Here is a 21,441-nt window from a genome sequence, read left to right as displayed (position 1 = left end):
ATAGCTGTAAAAGAAGCAAACTGGAACGGCCTTCCCCAAACACAGAAGGAGGTTTGCCCAATCACTGGCTGTCTATATTAACAGTGCATTTGAACGCTGATGGTCAATGTTTAGTGAGTTTTGCATGCTATTGCAGGTTAAATCCCACAGAGGGCGCTAGTGCATATGCAGCTTGCATTGAAGAGCCACAAGTCGTACCGACGCACTGGTAGTATCATGACGTTTCCGCACGTTCTACAATCAAGCCAACGAAACTGAAGATACGTGTATTTGAGTAGACATAAGATGATGTCAAATTTTTACCTGGTTTTCTGTTTTAATTTAGCTAGCAGCAAAGTGGGCGAGTTAACGGTGACAAGCACCCGTGAGTCCCGATACAGTCAAAAAGAAACGTGAGTTTTTAACGACTCGTTCATGACTCGCACATCTCTAGAACACAGCCAACCAAGCAAGATCCCGGCGAAGGCGTGTGCGTGAGTCAGTGCAATGAAAATGAAAAGGCAACAGGCTCAACTGTCATTTGAGGCTCCGAAGAGATAAAACTCCCCAGCTCCTCACTCTGCGCGACGTCATTTCCCCCACACTACCGGTAAACACCTTGTTTATCGACACGTGTTTACGCTTAATTTGACAGCTACTCTCCTTGTTTTTGGTTTGTTTTGAGGTGGCCACAACAACGCTGACAAGATGTCCCAGAATGCCTTGAACGGAGTGTCTCGCCGGGGCAAGGTGCTGACTTTGGACACCATGAACCCCAATGTGAAGAAGGTGGAATACGCGGTTCGGGGGCCCATCGTTCAGCTGGCGTTGAAGCTGGAGAAGGAGCTCAAAGAGGTAATTATTACAGGCCACGTGTGCGCTCGAGCACAATGTTTAGCTAGCTGTTTGAGTGTTTTTAAGACAACGAACCATTTTGTAAATCAAATTTATTTTCTGCTCCTAATTGATTGTGGACTTTGCCATGCGTCAGCTGATGTTAAAAAAAAGCCTGCCAACTATTCCTGTGGTGGATGCCATGCTAATGCGGACTACAAACAGGTGGTCCTCGGGTTACGTACGAGTTCAGTTCGCAGACTGTTATGTAAATCAAGATTTGGTGTAAGTCGATCTGAAACACAAATTATCGCTAAATTAATTTTCAAGTCACTCGCACTGTATACAGAACACAAGAAAGACATAAAATACAGTAATGAAGCACAAAATACAGTCATGAAATTATACAGCAATAACGTCATACAATTATATATAATATATTATATAAATAATAACATAATATAATAAAAAGTAAAAGCCAAAGCACTAGCAACCTTTCCATCTCAGTAATAACACTACTACGTTGCTGTTATTACTGTCGCTTTCATAGGAGCAGATCCTTTAAAATGCTTAAGTTACTGTAGCCACATGGCAGTTATGTTTAGCTCACAGGTCTCAAACTGAAGGCCCTGGGGCCGGTGAAAAGCCTGGAACTATTACACTGTTTCAAATTATTTTTTTATTTTATTATTTTAACATTATTTGTAATACATATATATTTGAATAAAAAAAATTTAATGTTATGTTATTATTCATGTTATTTTTTTTACTTATTTAATATAGTCATATATTTAATATATTTTCAAAATATATTTTTATTGAATTTTACATATAGTAGTACCTCGCATAACGTAAACCTCCTTTTACGTAAATTCCACTGAACATAGGAATTTATGTAAATTTTTCGCATCGTATTAATAAGGAATTCCATATAACATAAAGCGTCAAGTCCGTGCAAGCGACAGAGAGACTAACAGAGTACACTTGGTGATGCCTTTTGGCTTCACGCTCTCATTAGCTGATTATGGGGGCACCGCTTACGCTCTCATCTCATTGGCTGATTATCGGGGCACCGCCTACGCTCTTATCTCATTGGCTGACTTATCCAGCATGTCCAGGTTTGTATGTGAGCTCCCTTCCTCATCTCAGTCGCCCTTAAACTAGTTTGCACGCATTGAAATCTCTTCTTAATTTCATTACTTTTCTTTGTGTTAAAATTACTGTAGTCATGGGCCCTAAACCAAGTGTAAGTGGTAAGAAAAAAAGGAAAAGTTGTCGATCAAAACGAAACAGGAAGTTATGCAGAAATTCTGACGCTTCATGCTCTGATTGGCTGATGATCGGAGCACCGCCTACACTCTCATTTCATTTCAAAAAACTTCTCTCAATGATGACAGAAATTCAGATTTTTTTGTTGTCAAATCCAATTTAAAATGAATTAAGCAATAGTTGTTTACTCAAATTGGCCATTGCCACCTTGACTTCTTTCAATGTAAGTTTGTTGATAAAGCACACAAACACAAAGTGAAAATGATAATAATGCAATGTGTCATAATATCAGGAGGCGATTATACAGTACATTAATGTGGCTTCACAGTTACAGGCGGCCCTATGAGGGTAACCAACACCCCTGGTTTAGTGTTAAGAGTTTTGTGATTTCTTAATGTCTTTCAATGCATTGCTACACCCAACATTAAATTGTGTGAAAGTCATGAAAAAATACAAGATAAAAGTAAGAACAGACACGTAAATACAATAGTTAAACATACCAAAGTTCAGTTTCTCTGCATATAGGATTATGAGACATTTATATATACGGTATATAAATGTACAATGGTACCTCGGTTATTAATTTGTTCCAAAAAGTCAGGTGAAAACCAAAACGTACAAAAACTGAAGCAATTTTTTGCATAGGATATGATGCAAATCCAATTAATCCACTCAAAAATATTAACAAAAAATACATTTGCTTGAGAGTAATTATAGTTGCACATGCAGAAAACAATGCAAAATCATTATAAATGACAAATGAAATGGACATGTGACATCATCGATGAATTGATCATTCATTTTCTCCATAGTCGATCAAGGCAATGTTTATGTTTTAATTGAATCACAGATCTGTCTTCAGTGTAAATGCACACGAGTAAGTACAAATTCTCGGGGCATTGAATTGATTGCAGCTGGACAGTTGAGGTTGTCTTAGAAGACATTTGGCAGGTGTAATCAGTTCATGCTCAAAAGCTAGATAGGACAGCTCTACTCTGGGGGGGAAGGTGCAAGGTCCAAGCATTTATTCTCTAAGGTAGAGGCAGGCCCAAAACAAGACTGCTTTCACTCTTTTGTGGTGCAAAACAACAGTCGTTGAGATAAAGTGAAGCGTAATCGCCCTCTTTAGTATTTCATTCAGTTGTAAAAATGACCTGAAAATAAAATGACCTGGAGTAATGACAATATTCACTGACAGAAGTATAAAAAAAATGCCATTTGGTGGCGCACTGCCCTTAATCCACCGTCGCCACTTATTTTTGTTACAGGCTATGATCTTCCTTTGCCCCTTTTTATCGTCTTGTAGGAACTATAGGGATGGGTGTTGCTGAGAATGTGATCGACCTACGTAGACTGTGTGATGTTGGCCTTGTTTTTAATCCTGCAGTGCAAACATCTCACGTTACTTTCTCTTGAGTTTATATTGATCTTTTGTGCTTTGCCAAGGAGGCGTTACAGTGAGACTGTAATGCAATTCTCCCTGTAGTCTTTCATCCTCTTCACTGCACACAGCAGGAGTACTTTATCCTGATTTGACTGCAGGGTCCTGGGAGGTGGTGGTAGTGGATGTGTGTATCTTGGAAAGTTATTACATAAGAAGTGAGGGGAACACTCTCTGTCCTCTTTTGTCTGTCTCGCTCCTCCCCACAATGGAAAGAGTTCATTGGACTAAACCCTGCTGGCTATGAGGCCCATGCTTTTCTCAGCGAGGAGCTTCATAAAAGCAAAGTGATTTACAAGCAAACCCACTAACTTTTCGTTTTAGCACATCATTGCGATTCCTGAAAAACATCTTTTTGAGAGGCCATGAAGGTTTGCGGTTCAGCGTTTGCCACACGGCTGCAATGTACACGTGTGGTGGGTGTGTCCAATAAGACCAGAAAAATTTGCTGGATTTGTTGCTCGTCGCCTTTTTGAAAAAGAGTATCTTTGGAGTCAGATTACTCGTGAAATATAGTGTAGCGTGTCAGTTACCCAGCATGACCTGCGTTGTGGAGGTCGGGGTGTAATTTTGCATGTATGTTTGTGCATTTGGGCGTTTTGATGACTGTGTGTTGCATTGATAAGGTTGGATCCAGACTTCACCATGATAAGCGAATTTCCACAAAGAAGGATTCCTTATTTATAAATGAAATTCTTTCGGAATTATGACCTTCTAAATACACTTTTTAACATTATTAGAGCCCTCTAGACATAAAATAACACCCCTATAGTAACCTTTACACTCGTATTACCCAATATGGCAGACATAATAAGAGTACCGTATATTCTAGTGTATAAGCCGCTACTTTTTCTTTAACTTCGAACCCCGCAGCTTATAGAGCAGTGCGGCTAATTTATGGCTAAATTCTAACCCTGTGACATCTCCTTTACTTCTGAAATTACTACTACCATAGTTGTTTATATACTCTGCCGCTCGCGAGTCAGTGAGGAGTCTTTCTTTGGCAGGAGCCAATCATGAGCTATCAGTGCACTCACAACAAGCTTTGGTCATTACTGTATATTTAGTATACAACATAACAGTCTGACTCACAGGGTCACCTTTCAAAGAACACTTTACTAACAACACTAAATTCATCAACTTAACACTCAAAAGGTGTCCCTGACAAATATACAAACATGTACCAATATGAATTTAAAATAATAACAAAAAAAACAATATTTTAAAGTTTTTCCATAAGGGATTGCGTCTGAGCAACGCATTCATTGGAGCGCTGCAATGACGTCCTCCCCACTCTGGGCTTTGGGCTCCGGGTCCCCTTGCTCCCTCTGGTGGACAGAGGCAGCATTGCAGCACCATCCACCATGTTCTATGCTTTCTATGCTCCTCCAATGAAATGGTTTTCTCAAACAAAACGCATTATTAGTGTGTGCAGCTTATACACCGGAATTTATGGTAAATAAACTATTTAAAACATACAAAGACTCTTACTTGTGTGTGTTGCTGTAAATGTGTTCTGGTGCTAGGGGAGCTGAGTGGGGGACGAACAGGAAGTGACGTCAGGAGCCGGGTTAGGGGTTATTGTGTAGTAACATCTTTGAATGTGTTCTCTGAATGCCTTGTATCTGTATTTTAGTTCATTTAGCCATTTGTATTCTTGAAAATGCTTAATTTAGGCAAAAAAATATTTAAAATTTGGTTAAATATGCATTTTTTTAATACTAATAATAGGCCATATTCAACCACCAAGAAGCACGATTTATTGATTTGACAAACAGTGATAGAGTGAAGCACAAAGTGGTGAGGGATTACTGTACAGTCAAATCACGATTTTCGCACACCCCGGGTTTTGTATGACTCGGTTTTTGTTGAAATTTTTTTGCCTCGGCTCTGCCCCCGTTTTCGTACACTTTCTGTTGATACAGTATTGCACATAGCAAACTAGTCTGTTTGCCCTGAGCTGAATTGTTCCGTGGAATTGAGTGCCCAAACACTCGCTCACTCTGCGCAACTCCTAAATAACCCGCCTTGGGGCCAAAGAAAGTTGTGAGTGCCAGCAATTTGATAAAGAAGGTGAGAAACGCTATTGAATTCAATCTTGCCAGGATGTACGGGAAGTTGGCACCAACAATAAGCTTCATTTATTCATAATTTGTAATTATTTTGCATTGTTTTCTGCATGTAAAACTATAATTGTTCTCTATAATTATAGCCTATCGGAACAAATTGCCGAGTTGAAAAGCACAATCCTTCCTGCAATGTCTTCTTATTCCTGGCAGACCAGGTGCACTGAGGTGTGTTAAGAAGCGGAGTTACTGTCCATATTGCCACCTACTGTTTAGAGTTGTAATGTCAAGCAACATTACAGACAGTCCCATTATAATGTGTTTATGAGCAAGGACGAACAGGTACTGTCAAATCTATTTGTGGCAATTCAAATTTATTTGCAATGCAACTTAGGGAGTGCTTCCTGCCAGATCTTCCTGACTGGAATACCTTTACTGCCAGCTCAGCAGATTTGAGTGCGACGGTGACCTATCAATGTGCCTGCGCTGCACTAATACGCACGTTTGGACGCCTTGTTATCGGTGGAAAATTTTAAGCGAAGCGGCGTAGAAGGTGCTTCGTAGTAAAGAGTGAATAGAGCAGCGTTGTTTCCCGCTTCACAGGTCTGCGTTGTGTAATCAGTGCCTGCTGGCTCCTGTCTTCCTTTTTTACTGTGAACAGCAGCCTCTTTATTGCATGGCCGAGGACTAAAGAGGAAACATGATATGTCCAATCTGTTTAATTGCAGACCCCATTTTGGAGAAACTGTCCATCAAGAGGTGTGGTGATGTAGAATGCAGCCTGCGTCAGTCAGACAATGCAAAAATTCCCCTGAAAGTGCAACAAACAGCATGAGTCACTTTGCCTTCAACAGTCCCACTTCTGGACTTTTCTACTTGTACTGAAAATGAAAGCCATGTGCAACTGAGGTCAGATGAGACCAGCAACTTCCTGCTGAGACGCAGCTGAGAAGTACATTGTTACGTCAGCTTTACACCGCAGTATTCTTGCAGGCACATTTTGCATATAAAAGTCTGTTTTTGTTAGGACGTGTTGCCATAACATGTATGGTCCAAAAAATGTATTACAAAAAATCAACACACTGTGTGTCTGCTTGATTATCAATAAAAACTAACAGCACAGAGGAGGCGAAACGCAGAAAAGCAATGCCTTAATGGCTTTTCGTGCTTCTTAACAAATAAACCGTCTGCCATCACCACCCGCAAGGCAAACATACCTCGCTGTGATCTTGACCGGTGTGTATGTTCCCAATCAAAACAACTATATAGGCCGCAACGTGTCAGAAGCAGTGTGCCACGTCTATTGTCACGTTGCGTCATCTGATAAAGGACGACAGCTGCAGCGTGTTGGAAGCTATAAGCAGACATGCAGGAACCAAAGCAGAGCTCGCCAGCTGTAATCGGGTCAGAGAGGACAATGAATTAAAGGGTGGGCTCAAGATCAATGCTAAGTGGATGGAAATTATTTCAATGAGGAGGAAAATGAAACCATAAAGGTTCAAGCTTATTCGATTTGATTCACCACAAGGCTTTGTGGGAAGCCGAAACTGCAGCTCTGCTTGAAACTGTGCCAACCAAACTCTGGTCCCGGAGTCTTTTGAATCCTCAGTGGCGCTCTTGAAAGAAGATACGTGCACATGATTTAGATGCGATGACAAACTGTCTGGTTGCTTTGGCGCAGTGGTCAACCTTGCATGTTTCGATGATAAAAGTGCAGCTGTCGCAACATCACAGCCATTAGCGCTAAGTGCCTCCGCTGTGATGACCTTCACGATTTCCATCCTCAGAAGCCATTTTAGAAGATTGCGGGCAATGTCGGGAATCGTATTCATTGTGCGTCATTTAATAGCGGATCGATAGCCCATCCACTTGAGTAAACGCATCATCTGATGCAGGGGCGTCCTAAGTCCGGCCCAAAGGCCATTTGCGGCCAGCTGCTGTTTTTTTATTGGCCAGCAGCACATTCTAAAAATGTATTTTAACGAGAAAACTAAAAAAATAAACAACAGCAAAAATTGGCAATAATTTTACGAGAACGTAGCAGTATTAAGCATCATTCTGTCTAAAGAGACAATGGTAGCGCCTCGGGCAGGGCGCAAAGTGTAAGGAGACCATGTGCTTCCCATTCAACATGGCCCCCCTCTCGGCCTCCCCAGCTTGGTCCAATGGTACGCAGTGCGTTACCATTTGGAGATGGTTTTGGCTGCGGGGGCAGGGTGGGTGAAGCGTCTTGCCCCAGGGACACAACAACAGTGACTTAAAGTCAAAATATTAGGAGAAAAAAAGTCACAATTTTACAAGAATAAACTCATAATATTATGAGAAAATAGCAAATAATCATTTTAGTAGCATAGAGTTGAAATATTAAAGACATTTTTGTATTTTTTTAAATGTCGTAATATTAGGAGAAAGAAATTGAAGTTGTAATTTTTGAAAAATTTGGTTGGGGAAAAAGTTATAATATTACAAGAATAAAGTAAAAATATTATGGGAATAAAGTCATAATATCACAAAAGGAAATTTACGATCATTATTTAAGAAGAAACAACAAAAAACAACGCAAAAATGGGGGGAAAAAAGAACAAATTTGATACTAATAATAGGCTTTTTCACCTGTATCACAAAGTTGAGATGCTGTTTTTTCTTGAAGTGTATATATACAACTTCTTAGCATATCTACATGTGTTGCTTTTCACAAATATCAAAGAGGCCCTTGCGTCCTTTCATTTTATTTATCTATATTCATCTAGTCTTGTTTTATTCATTAATTACAACCAAAAAAATGCAATGATAATTAATTTATCTCTGAATGTAGGATTTGCAACATTTGCTCAGTTAGTGAGTAAATGATTTGTTTGTGTTGTCACAGCAAAGCAAATGTCTTCAAGGCTCTGATCATACAAGCATGTCATACATCTGCATTCCGGCATTTCTCAGTAAGATGCTAATAGTTTGTCATAGAAGGAACATTTCTACAGTCTGTTTTTTTTTTTTTTTTTTACTTTCAGTGTGTTCCTGTCAGGGACCACCACAGCAAGTCACCCACATGAATGGTTTTGGTTTAGTTTTTATTCTATAACCTTGACCGGGAATCAAACTCATGCCCTCTGCCATGAAAGGCAGAAGCGTGTCCCATTACACCACCAGGGATAATATTTTTAGTGCCCGTGTGGCAGTTATGACTCTTCTTATCTGGACTGATATGAATGAACTCATATGTCATGCGTTTTTAATGCAGGGTGCCAAGAAACCTTTCACTGAAGTCATCAAGGCCAACATAGGCGACGCCCATGCAATGGGACAGAAGCCGATCACGTTTCTCAGACAGGTTGGACGACTCTGCTTGACAAAGTTAGATCTTAAAGAGTAATAAGGACCTATTGTTAAAAATGCAGGGCTTACCAACCACACAGCAAGTAATGTTTTCTATGTCTTAGGTTCTGGCCCTGTGTGCTTACCCTGAGCTCTTAAAGGACAATGCATTTCCAGAGGACGCCAAGCAAAGGGCACAGCGCATTCTGCAGGCCTGTGGAGGCCACAGTTTAGGTCAGAACACTCCCCCCTCACTCAGCCAACCATTTGCTTCAACACACACACACCCTTTGTACTACCATTTGTCCTCTCATTAATCATTTATGAGGACACCGGACAACGTGCTCAGTGAATAAACCAGACGCTGATTTTCTTTCAAGGGTCCTACAGCGCCAGCCAAGGCATAGAGTGCATCCGTCAGGATGTGGCGCGCTTCATCGAGAAAAGAGATGGCGGAATCCCGTCCAATCCGGACAATATCTTCCTCTCCACTGGTGCCAGCGATGCCATCGTGGTATGAAGTCGTCTGGCTTGTAGAGTGCTCATATTGTAAATGTATAGGCGGGGATGTTTCAGCGCATGTGGTCCTGTTTTTAGCACACATCAATCATCAGTAGTTTCAGTTCAACTTCAGTTAATTATACACTGTAGTGCACTTTGCTCCACACTCAAGACAGAACTGTCCTATATGGCAACCCTATCTGGCTACTGAATTACTATACAAAGAATGTTAAAAAAGATCCAGTATCTGACCCAAACATGTAATGACAAGTTTCATTTAAAAAACATCATCCATCATCGTTCGCTCCCCACATGTTCCTCCCAGACCATGCTGAAGTTGATGGTGTGCGGTGAGGGTCGTACCCGCACGGGAGTGATGATCTCCATCCCCCAGTACCCTCTGTACTCGGCCGCCATAGCAGACCTGGGCGCCGTGCAGATTAGCTACTACCTGGACGAGGACAAATGTTGGAGCCTGGATGTGGTGGAGCTCCGCAGGGCCCTGGTTGCAGCCAGGGAGCACTGCAATCCTCGTGTGCTCTGCATCATCAACCCAGGAAACCCCACTGGTATGGTTATTTTTTACCGTAAATGCTCCAATGAAGACTTCACGTCGCCGGGTGTGCAGTCTACGAGTAACAAGCAGGGTCTCTAATTGGCATTAACACTGGCATTAACCGCTGTGGCTGTAGGCAACCTTGTCATGTAGTTTTTATGAACTCCACAGTTCCAGAATTTCAGCGATATAGGATGCAATGTTAATAAATTGAATATTTTCCTAGTTGGAGCGCAGAAAACGTTTTTATGATTTTCTAAATGCATTAACATTATTAGAGCCCTGTAGACATGAAATAACACCCCTACAGTCACCTATTATTCATTGTTTGCACCACATTACGCAACTCTTAAGAAAATAGTTGAGAACCACTAGTTTAGGTAAATGCCCCAACTATAATGACAACATTTGACAAATAAAGTGGTTATCCTGTGTTGCAGGTCAGGTCCAGAGCAGGCAGTGTATTGAAGATGTGATTCGCTTTGCAAAAGAGGAGCATCTCTTCCTTATGGCTGATGAAGTAAACCGACCCTGTTGAGAGTCATTGTTGAATGATGAAAATATAATGCGTGTTTGTTGATTCTACTTTTTTTTCAGGTCTACCAAGACAACGTGTATGCAGAAGGCTGCCAGTTTCACTCCTTTAAGAAGGTGCTCTTTGAGATGGGACCAGAGTACTCGAGTACAGTCGAGATGGCCTCCTTCCACTCCACCTCCAAATGTTACATGGGAGAGTGAGTACACACTGAAAAAAAAAATCTCGTTTTCCTACTGTGACTGCTTCACATTCCCTCACCTTGTAAAGCTCACGTTACAGCACCATCCACCATTCCTGTGTGTCTGTGCTTGTTAGGTGTGGATTCCGTGGAGGATATATGGAGATAATTAACATCGACCCAGAAGTGAAGGCCCAACTGGTCAAACTGGTTTCAGTGCGCTTGTGTCCCCCCGTTCCCGGACAGGCTCTGCTCGACTTGGTGGTGAATCCCCCGCAGCCTGACGAGCCGTCGTACACCACATTTATGAAGGTACAATGTTCAGCGGGATGCACACACCCTGCTAGAATGCAAACATAATATTTACTTATACAAATGCCAGCACGATCACTATCAGCTCTCTTAAAACTTTAAAAGAGGCTTTGGAAAGGAAGCCATTATACACAATGTGGCTTTATAGTTTGAGTGCATTAAATCAATAGTAAAGTGGTAACTTCCATGTCCATTAGTCTTAAGCTGTTGGTAGTTGCTGTGCACAGAAGCATTTATTTGCGTCTACAAAAACAATACTCAACATTTAAAACAGTCCACAGTTACTGTATATGTCCTAACAGAACTTGTAATTGTAACAGAACCTGTAACCTGTAGGGGGTGCGCACGGTCAACATAGACTGAAAGAGCAAAATGAGATTATATTAATGTACCGTAACAATGGGTTTATTATGGTGGTCGTAGTTTCTTTGGTGTAGAATTGCTCTCAATTATTTTGACTGGCATCTCTAATATGTTGGTTGGCTTATTTAGGTACATGAGAGCGGCAAAATATTAGAATCACTGCAAATTACACACACAATAATAGATTGTTAAATTAATACTTCCTGACAGTTTCAATCAAAACTGAGCACTGCTGTCTTTGTATAGACAAAGTATTTGATAAAACCACATATTTTTGTACATTCATTGTATTTTGAGTGTGCCAGTATCTATAGATGAGCCAGTCACTCATAATCCTCAGCAGCTCTTAGTTGACCTTTAAAATGTTTACTACTCTTGCATGCATGGTTCATTGACAGCTTGAGTTGTCCTCCCTCCCCAGGAACGGACGGCTGTGTTGGACGCTTTGGCAGACAAGGCCAGGTTGACCGAGCAGATCTTCAACACGGTACCGGGTATCACCTGTAACCCCGTGCAGGGCGCCATGTACACCTTCCCTCGCATCACTCTGCCTCAGAAGGCCATCGACAAGGCCAGGGTTGGTTCACATGGTTTCATCACGCTATGTTTATTCCCGTTTCCTTGACATGAATTAGTATGTGGTTGACAGGAGGAAGGCCAGGTTCCTGACATGTATTACTGCATGAGGCTGCTGCTAGAGGAGGGTATCTGCCTTGTGCCGGGCAGCGGCTTCGGGCAAAGAGAGGGAACTTATCACTTCAGGTTAGTACAACCACTCTGTATGCTGCTCGGTTGGCATTAAAGGTCCCATATTATACTATTTTGCATCACATTTTAACTTTTAAGTCCTGTATTGGAAGCATGTTGACCAAAATGTAACATTGATGCAAGTCCTACTGGAAAGAGGCGGTTTTGTGTGTCTGTAGCTTTAATGTTAATGAGCTGTGTCACAACCACATATCTTCTACAACTGGTTTAAGTGCTATTGTGCACTTTATCCACTTTTTACATAACGCTTCCCTTGTCCAATGTTCAACGCCCAAATATTGTCCTATAGCACAAACATAAACAATAGCATAATTATGTGAGCTAACAGCTCCCATATCTGTAACAGCCTGAATGCTACAGGCTTTATTTTAAAATGTGTAGCGAAACCTTTAATAACCTTTTTTTACCAGGCCGTCATCCATAAATTGGTGGGCGTATACAACTAACTCATCAGAGGCATGTCCATGCCCATGAGGAAGGAGGACGTGACAGAGCAAGCTTTAGCACACATTACTGATAGTGCCTTGCAAAAATATCCCCCCCCCCCCCCCCCCCCCCCCCCCCCCCCCTTGGCATTTTTCATGTTTTGTTGCCTGACAACCTGGAATTGAAATGGATTGTTTGAGGGTTTGCATCTTTTCATTTAAGGAACATGCCTACAACTTTGAAAATTTGATGGTTTTTGGGGGTTTTTTTTAGCAAACAACAAATAAGACAAAATAACAGAATGTGCATAACTATTCACCCCCCTAAAATCAGCCCTTTGTTGAGCCACCTTTTGCAGCAATCACAGCTGCAAGTCGCTTTTGATAAGTCTCTGAGCTTGCTACATCTTGCCTCTGGGATTTTTTTGCCCATTCCTCAAAGGAAAACTGCTCCAGCTCCTTTTAAAAGTTTGATGGTTTGCGCTTGTGAACAGCAATCTTTAAGTCAAACCACAGATTGCCAATTGGACTGAGGTCTGGGCTTTGACTAGGCCATTCCAACACATTTATGTTTCCATTTAAAGCACTCAGGTGTTGCTTTAGCAGTATGATTGGGGTCATTGCCCTGCCTGAAGATGAACCTCCGTCCTCGTCTTAAGTCACTTAAGACCTGTACAGGTTTTGCTCAAGAATATCCCTGTATTTTGCACCATCCATCTTCCCCTCGACTCGGACCAGTTTCCCAGTCCCTGGTGCTGAAAACATCCCCACAGTGAAACGTTGTGGTGGCAGCATCATGCTGAAAGTAGCTGCTTTCTTCTGACCATTCTTCCATAAGCCTCATAGCCTTAAAGGCTTATTGTGGTGGTATGGACAGACACTCCCGCCTCTGCTGTGGAACTCCGCAGCTCCTTCAGGTTTACTTTAGATCTGTTATTGAACTTCTGATGACTTAACTATTTTGTACAGATCCATCAAATAAAATTCAGATTTAAAAAATCATTTGGAGGTTGTAATGTAACAAGCCAAGGGGGGTGAATACTTTTCCAAGGCACTGTTATCGTTAAAAAAAAGTTAATTTTGCATAATACAGTAGGGGACCTTTAAACAACACAAAACCACCACCATCATCATCATCATGGGGCTGTCATTGTCTTCCTCTCTCCAGGATGACCATCTTACCACCAACTGAGAAGTTGAAGGTGGTGCTGCAAAAGATCAGCGCCTTCCACCAGCGTTTCACACAAGAGTTTTCTTAACCCAGGCGGCGCTCGCTTGTTTTAAAGTGCCTTCAATATGAAACGAGCAACGTACTTTTGCATCACTTCATCGTACCTTTTTTTAAAAATAGCATGTGACGATTCATAGCGGATGATGCACTTTGCAGGCCAGGAAGTAGTGCTAACCTAACCTCGCCACCCTACTTACATAATATGCTGCTATAAGGGCATGTGCCTGTCCTCCGACAGTGGAACCTCCAAAGTCAAACTTAGCTCTGTTCCAGCCGGTTGACTTCCATGTTAATTGTTGCCATATGAAATAGTGTCAAGCCTGTTTAACTGTTGCCATTCTATGTTTTTAGTGTAAAAATACAATAACCGCTATTGTAACAGTAAATCAACTGAACCTTTCAATACTCCATCCAATCGTTTTCTATGCCGTTTATCCTCATTAGTGTCACAAGTATGCTGGAGCCTATCCCAGCTGACTTCAGGCAGAGGCAGAGTACACCCTGGACTGGTCGCCAGCCATTGGCAGCCTTTCAATACGCTTGACATGTAATAGGAAGGTATTTTACAGAGCGATACTGTCACCTACTGGCACTTCACTGGTATTTCTGGAACCAAGTGTCATTTCCATACGTGTTAGGAATTGTACTGCTCATATTGTACAGAGCACATGTTCAATTTCTGGGTCTGATGACATTTCTGTGATGAAAAATCTTAAACATACTGAGCTGACAAGTGAAGATGACGTTTTTGTCAACCAAAAAAAAAAAGCAAAAACATGTAATATAAATAATTAAGAGTATGTATTAATTTATACATACAAGAGCACCAACGGCGAGCATGTTACCTTGTTGAATGCGGTTAATTGGTTCCAGACCCGACCGTGATAAATGAATTTCTGCGATACTGGGATACAATGTCAGTAAATGGAATATTTTGGTAGTTGGAGCATAGAAAACCTGTTTGTCATTCTAAATACGTTTTTTGACATTAGTTGAGCCCTGTAGACATGAAATAACACCTTTAGACTTCTTACTTCGCATTGTGCAAATCTTATGCTCAAGGGACTCAAGACGGCCACTAGCTCACAAGCTAGCGTGCTAAGCAGTTAGCCTCATTCATTTCTTCTAAAGCCAAAAACTTACCGCTTCCACATGGAATGGGAGGAGAACTTTTTTTCCAACATCATGTCAGATATGTCATGGCTGACTTCATGCAGTGTTAGGGTAATTTAAGGTAATGTCTCAATGTTTTGTGTTATTACTGCCACCCAGTGACCAGTATAGTACATATCACTTGTATTTCAATGTGTTTTGACTGATAGACCATAGCCTACCGCAAAACAGCGACTGATCATTTATGAATTTCTGCAAAAGCAATAAAGCGAGGGACCGATAATTGAACCGCAGTATTGCGAGGGATGACTAGTGGTTTAAGGAATTGTCGTTCAGCCCAAATAAGACAACTGGTGTCCAGTCTGTCAATCAGGGCTCTCGCGCAAATGCATTCCATGCGCGCGTGCACGTCACAAAATATCTTAAACGGAAGGTTTTAAAAACGGATACTATATTCCTGATGAACCAGTGAGTGAAATCATACGCTTTTCCAAGCGCTGCTTTTGGAACGTAACGTCCTTTTGTTGCATGCATCAATGGGATGCAGCCTACACGCTTGGAACAGGACGAAGGCGGGATATGATCCTTGTATACAGCGGCTTTAAGGACAAAGGCGGGATATGATGCTTGTATACAGCGGCTTTAAGTCTCACAAGATTTACTGAGAATGACTGACTCTACTTTGTCGTTTTGATTTTCAGGCGAATTAAGAAATTCATTCAATTTTAGTTGAAATTCAAACGGTTGGACTTTGGAGGTTGCACTGTAGTGAAATTATCACCCTGATGATCAGGCTGTCTTATTTTGCCAATTATATTAATTATCAATGTAAAAACATTGTTCTTAATGTGAATAAAAGACCTTGTAGTGATGTGTGTCACAAGAGTCACAATGGAATGCTGGCCCACGGAACCGTCATTTTATTTAAAAACCCTCAGAGCTCACATGCTTTTTGGAAGCACAAAGTAGGAAATCTCTTCTCGGAATGAACACAAACTAAAATTATTGAACTGTAATCGTCAGTAACACTTTTTAGATTCGATTGCTTCCCATCACCAACCCACATGAGTCCTACTCAGACTCTTCCCGGCCCAGTTAAGAGTTCTCAAGTGCAGGTCGAGATCTTTTTCTTGATTTCTTTTCAAAGTTCATCTCTTCTTTCTGACAACTTCGTCGCGTGCTCTTCCAAAAACTTACTAAAGCCGTCGACAGTCCTGTCCCCTCCTTCGAATTTGACCGGGTTGTGTTTGGCGTTGCTGGGAGCAAAGTATATCGTCGGGAATCCTTCCACTTTGTAGCTGTCGTTGGGCACGTCGTTGGCGGTGGCGTCCATCTTGGCGATCACCAGGTTCTTCTCGCCCTTGTACTTCTTGCCCAGAGCCAAGTAATCAGGCTCCAGTTTTTTACAGTGTCCGCACCAAGGAGCGTAAAACTCGATGAGGACGTCCTTCTCGGTATCCATGACGATCTCCTCAAAGGTTTTTCCCACAACGACCTTCACTGGTCCTTTGTTGTTCTTAGGCACTGGCTGGGACTTGATGATGGGTTTCAGCTTTCCTGTGAATGACAGTCACAACAGGGTTACACTGGGGATTAGGAAAGACATCTGGAGGTTCTTTTTAAATATACTTCCACACAAAATGTTCCAGGTGGTCCTCGAGTTACGTTCTGTTCCTACACTGATGAAGGTCAATAGACCATTCTTTACCTTAACTGTGGCTTATTGAGAGGAGGAAGTAGAAGCAGCAAAACAAAACAGTAAGACTACCACACTGCTGAGTTATTAATTTCACCTTCATGGCAGACACTATAACATCAGGTGTCCAAACTTTTTCCACACTGAAAAATCAAAGGCCACTTTTATAATTTTATAAAACCAACCAATGTAGATATGCAAAGATGTTTTTCGTTTTTAAAGAAATAAAAACAGCTGGTATTTCAGCTTTGTTATCAAAGCATATTACTCTCAAATACTTTTTTTTTTCTTCCAAATTTTAACTTCCTTCTGTTACGTTTCTTCATTATTGTAATATAACTTTTTCCAAACCTGATTTCCAAACCTGACCCCTTAAAAATGATGACTTTACTCTTAATAATTCGTCTTTATTCTTGTAAAATTGCCCCATTTTTACTGTCTTAATTTTATTGTATTTTTAGAATGTGCCGAGAGCCACTAAAACAGCCACGGGCCATACTTTTCAACAACCCTGCTCAAACAAGCTGATGGTTTGGATCTTTATCCTTAATGGTTGTGATGGTTCAAAGTTTTAATACCAAAAGTGCTACCAATATTGGTGGGTGTTTCTCCCTTCTAAGATTTTTATGTTCATTTTCACTTCCATGGTGATGGGGGTTTTCTTTTCCACACATTTCTACCAGAAGAGCCTGGCTTGCGCTTGGGAGAAAATGAAGCGCAAAAAATTAATAAGCGATGTTTTTCACTCTGAAGCTTCGAATGATAAAAAAATAAAAATAAAAATAAAAAATTCAGCTTTTAAATTAAAAAAAAAACATGGGGGCATGTACGTAACCAGTGGACAACCTGTATTTGGATTGTTTATAAACTTGCATAACTCTACAGTCACTGTTTACTATTTAATTTATTTGCAAAGTGGAGCTGCAGGTAAAAATGTAAAAGCAGATTTTACATATGAACGAAATAGTGGAAACTCACCTTTCTTGAAAGCTGTGACAAAGTCCCTCAGCACGTCGGCGTCAAACTCCTCGGGCTCCATGGCGAACTTTTTACCACCTTCCGACAGAACCCCCACGTTGACTTCCTCGCCGCTCTCGCTCAGGCCCAGACCCTTCAGCTCCTCGGCGTAGTCTTCCTCATCGGCGATGGCGAACGTGTACTCTGGGAAGTCCTGGGCCACCTCCAGCACCTTGGACCTCCAGAACTGCGTGGCTATATGTGAAAAACACTTGGTTTAATGTTGCACGAGCTTGACGAGAGCATTGTGAAAGCAGAGCATCTACCTTTCCTGTAGTCGAAGCTAAAATCGACGCCGTAGTACACGACCACCAGTGGTCTCTTGGTGTAGCGTTTGGCGTCGTTGCTTGGCTTCCTGTGGCCTACTAGAGGGATGACGTGCTTTTTGAAGAACTCCTGCACATCTGACACTGATGTGGAGTCCTGGCAGGCGCATAAAGCAAATTGACTTACTTGTACTAGTTATTTGACTAAAGATCAATATTTTTAAAAATCCACTACCTTCACTGTAAGAGTGCGTGATGTTGGCTCGTATTTGGAGCGGAACTTTTCAGGCTGACTGATGACAACCTGACCAGGCGACGCTTTGAGCAGCTTGGCCACCTCGGAGCTGAAGGTGTGACGGAAGGTGAAGTCCTCCCTGAGCGAGTTACCTACCACACAATTAAGTCAACCCCCACCTCAAGGTAAATCTATACTTCCACAGAGTCGGGAGTCCTGCTTACAAGCCTCAATGTAGGTCTCATAGGCCGTATCCTCACTGGAGAAGACGCCGACGATGACTGCATCGTCGCCGTCCTTTAGGAGCTCCTGCACTTGTTTGACAGCCTGGACCTGCTTGGATGGTGGTCCCGCCTGTTCGCTCATGTAGTCCACAATGCCTGGAGGACGCAAGTAAGCTCAAGCTCAAAAAATATTCATCTTAAAAGGAAATAGCAACGAGGCAGCATACCAAACTTTTCTCTGGGCCCATTGTAGTCAAACATTTTGCCCTTCCTGAAGATCTTGAGGGTGGGGTAGCCGGAGACGTCAAAGCGGGAGGCGATGTCGTTCTCCACCGTGGCGTCCACCTTGGCGAGAGGGATGGGAGGAGAGCGCTGGCTCAGCTCCTGGGCTGCCTTCTCATACTCGGGAGCCAAACGCTTGCAGTGGCCACACCTGAGAGTAAAATGAGGATATGCCAACTTTCTGCAGTGACAAAAAATTCATTGTTGTAGATGACCACAACATCAGCAGGCGTTAGGGTATGCGTAGTAAGGAAGACAAATTAAGATCACATTTAAAATGTCCCCTATTATGCCAAATTTAGTTTTTATTGATGTGAGAAAAACCAACCTTTCTCGTGGACATTAATACTTACGCTGTGTAGACACCTGCCACATAAGTAGGCTTCGCTACATATATTAAAATAAAGCCTGGACTTCTGCCAACAAGTTTGACCATTTTGTTTTTCTTCAGCAAATACACAAACGGAGCATGATGTTGCTGTGAAACTGAGAAATGTAATATGAGCACTGTAGTTCACAGCCATGCTATTGTTGCTAACATTTGTGTCTACCAGTCTCATTCCCGAAAGAAAACTGCACTTTTTTTTATAATTTAAAAAAAAAAAAAAACAATGCTCCATTTACAGTGTGACGTGCATATTAACCAAGCTACGGCGACATTGTTATATTATTGGTATAAGCATTGTTAGGCTGAAGAACTACCTTAATGGTGTAGTGACACCTCGCCATGCCACATCAACTAGCTACTACCCGGCTAGCCACTACCTTCACCCCACTCAAGAGCATCAGCGCCATACTCACAATGCCTCAGGCCACTAGCTAAAGGTAACGCTACATATTGGAGCTGCTGCCACTGCTACTGTGTTTGTTTCCGTGTTTGGAAAAGTTTATGCTAGGTGTAGCGTTCCTTTCCATGTTGCTATGTGAAATCAATGCGCCCAAGAAGGAAGACGTGTGTTCATGTCTCGCATAGTGGATGATGGGCAAGATTCCAAAAAAGTGTTCTTTTCCTTTAATGTTACGTTATGTGATACACCATCTATTAAGTTGGGCATGTGCACAATTACTGTATATGTAAACGCTTCCAAGACAAAAACAGCTTAAAAAGCCACAAACACACCAGTGTGCTCCCAGTAGGGAAAGCAGTTTATCAGTTTTAAATTCCAGCATCAAGGCTAGATTTTGGATAAGACACTTCCAATTCACAATCATGGGTCTTCTGACACTTGTATGTTTAAGAAAAATACTATAATATAGGACTTAAGACATTTGAAGTGTGTTGTTTAGCATTAAGTGTCATTAAGCATTAAGGCCTTCATTATAGAGAAATCTAGACTTTCCTGGGGCATCCTCCACAGTTGTTTGATGCTAAAGCGGTCATCCGACTTACCATGGAGCGTAGAACTCCACCAGAATGATGTCTGCATTGTTGACCGTCTCATCAAAGTTGTCCTTGGTGAGCACCAGCGTGGCCTCAGGAAGGGGCTTCCAGTCAGGCTGAGAGACCTCTTTGACACGAGCCACGATGGCTGCACAAGACGAACATGTTACCGTCAGTCCAACCTTTCTGGGTATTAAAAAAAATAAAATACACAAGGTGCCCCCTACCTTTCTCTGTCCTGTCTCCGTCATAGTCCATCGGTTCGCCGTTTTTTAAGATCTTAATAGTGGGATAGCCCGACACATCAAACCTGCCGGCCAAGTCTTTTGCAACTGTGGCGTCTACTTTAGCCACTGGTATAGGAGGATCATTCTCCATCAGGGTCTGTGCGATCTTTTCATACTCTGGGGCAAACTGCTTACAGTGGCCACACCTGCAAAAAGCAAGCACAGTCTTATGGCAATGCTTTCTTTACCCTCACAAAAATAGATTAAAAGACATGAGGTACCATGGAGCATAAAACTCAACGAGCACTGTGTCTTTGCCCTCCATGAAGGTGTCAAAGTTGGCGTCTGTGAGGACCATCACTCCGTTCTCCTCCTTGACTTCTGTGTCATCATCATCCTCTGTGTCTTCATCATCCTCCATGTCGTCATCATCCTCTTCCTCCTCAACTTTCTCGTTTTCCTCTGGATAAAGCATGAAAGTACATAAAAGGTACATCACAGAAAAATGGAAAAATTTGCATTCTACCATAAGACATCATAAACAATGCTCTAAACAGACATATTACCACACAAATATCAATAATAACCCAGCCTGTGCATACTAAAACTGCACAATTTATATACATGCATGCATCCTGTGTATGCAAGTTTTGCTAACTGTTAGCTAGCTAGCAAGTTCACACAAACTTCAGGCATCTAATGCGAGTCACCGGCGCTTTTAAACAACTCAAATATTTACTATAATAATGATTATGTTTGTAATAAGGCCTCAACTTACCATCTTCACATCTGATTACATTCATAAAGTGTGCAACGCCGAGCAGCACAATGAGCAGCAACGCAATCTTCCTCATTGTCCACAGATGAACCGCACGGCTCCGTTTTAATACGGATATGTGACTATACAAGCGTATTATTGTCACCCAAATAGCGATATGCGGATCCCAATTAATCCCAATTTATTTCCACCGTTATCCTCAGCTTTGAGCTAATGATCACTTCAGTTAATCACGGCGATCAGCATTCAGCAGTCACCGCCCCTCTCTTGTCTGCTCTGCAACTTGTCTGACTTGCCACGTTCTGATTGGTCCGAGCCCTCGGCTGTTGTCCAATCACAAGTCGCCACTCAATTTATCCAGCATGGAACGTAGGGGTTTGTGATTGGTCAGTTTCGTTTAGCTTCCTGTCACATTAATTCGTGTTGTTACGTGTGAGAATAAAAAGTGT

The 21,441-nt window shown here is 41.8% G+C and overlaps 2 protein-coding genes across 3 annotated transcripts; one reads left to right on the top strand and one right to left on the bottom strand.

Annotated features, from left to right (window-relative positions):
- Positions 1-427: 427 nt before the first annotated feature.
- Positions 428-16,727, top strand: LOC129174093 (alanine aminotransferase 2-like). Of its 2 annotated transcripts, none has more exons than XM_054765696.1 (12): positions 428-589; positions 665-834; positions 8,828-8,917; positions 9,027-9,135; positions 9,282-9,415; positions 9,728-9,971; positions 10,399-10,478; positions 10,556-10,692; positions 10,812-10,986; positions 11,771-11,926; positions 11,999-12,111; positions 13,711-16,727. In XM_054765696.1, exons 2-12 carry the CDS (start codon positions 688-690, stop codon positions 13,799-13,801), a joined length of 1,476 nt encoding a protein of 491 aa, XP_054621671.1. In that variant the 5' UTR covers positions 428-589; positions 665-687; the 3' UTR covers positions 13,802-16,727. The 2 variants fall into 2 exon arrangements, with proteins under 2 accessions (XP_054621671.1, XP_054621672.1); XM_054765697.1 differs by having other exon boundaries at positions 500-589; positions 635-834.
- pdia4 (protein disulfide isomerase family A, member 4) lies at positions 15,771-21,263 on the bottom strand. Its single transcript, XM_054765695.1, has 10 exons — positions 20,993-21,263; positions 20,496-20,676; positions 20,215-20,420; positions 19,997-20,135; positions 18,552-18,757; positions 18,325-18,480; positions 18,101-18,252; positions 17,866-18,022; positions 17,561-17,794; positions 15,771-16,443 (listed from the first exon to the last, which is right to left on the bottom strand). The coding sequence occupies exons 1-10, from the start codon at positions 21,066-21,068 to the stop codon at positions 16,028-16,030; spliced, it is 1,923 nt and encodes a 640-aa protein (XP_054621670.1). The 5' UTR covers positions 21,069-21,263; the 3' UTR covers positions 15,771-16,027.
- Positions 21,264-21,441: the final 178 nt, after the last annotated feature.

This window comes from Dunckerocampus dactyliophorus, chromosome 21 (genome assembly GCF_027744805.1).
Source record: "Dunckerocampus dactyliophorus isolate RoL2022-P2 chromosome 21, RoL_Ddac_1.1, whole genome shotgun sequence".
NCBI lineage: Eukaryota > Metazoa > Chordata > Actinopteri > Syngnathiformes > Syngnathidae > Dunckerocampus > Dunckerocampus dactyliophorus.
The sequence above is the reverse complement of the archived record's forward strand: the minus strand, read 5'-3'. Positions and strand labels throughout refer to the sequence as shown.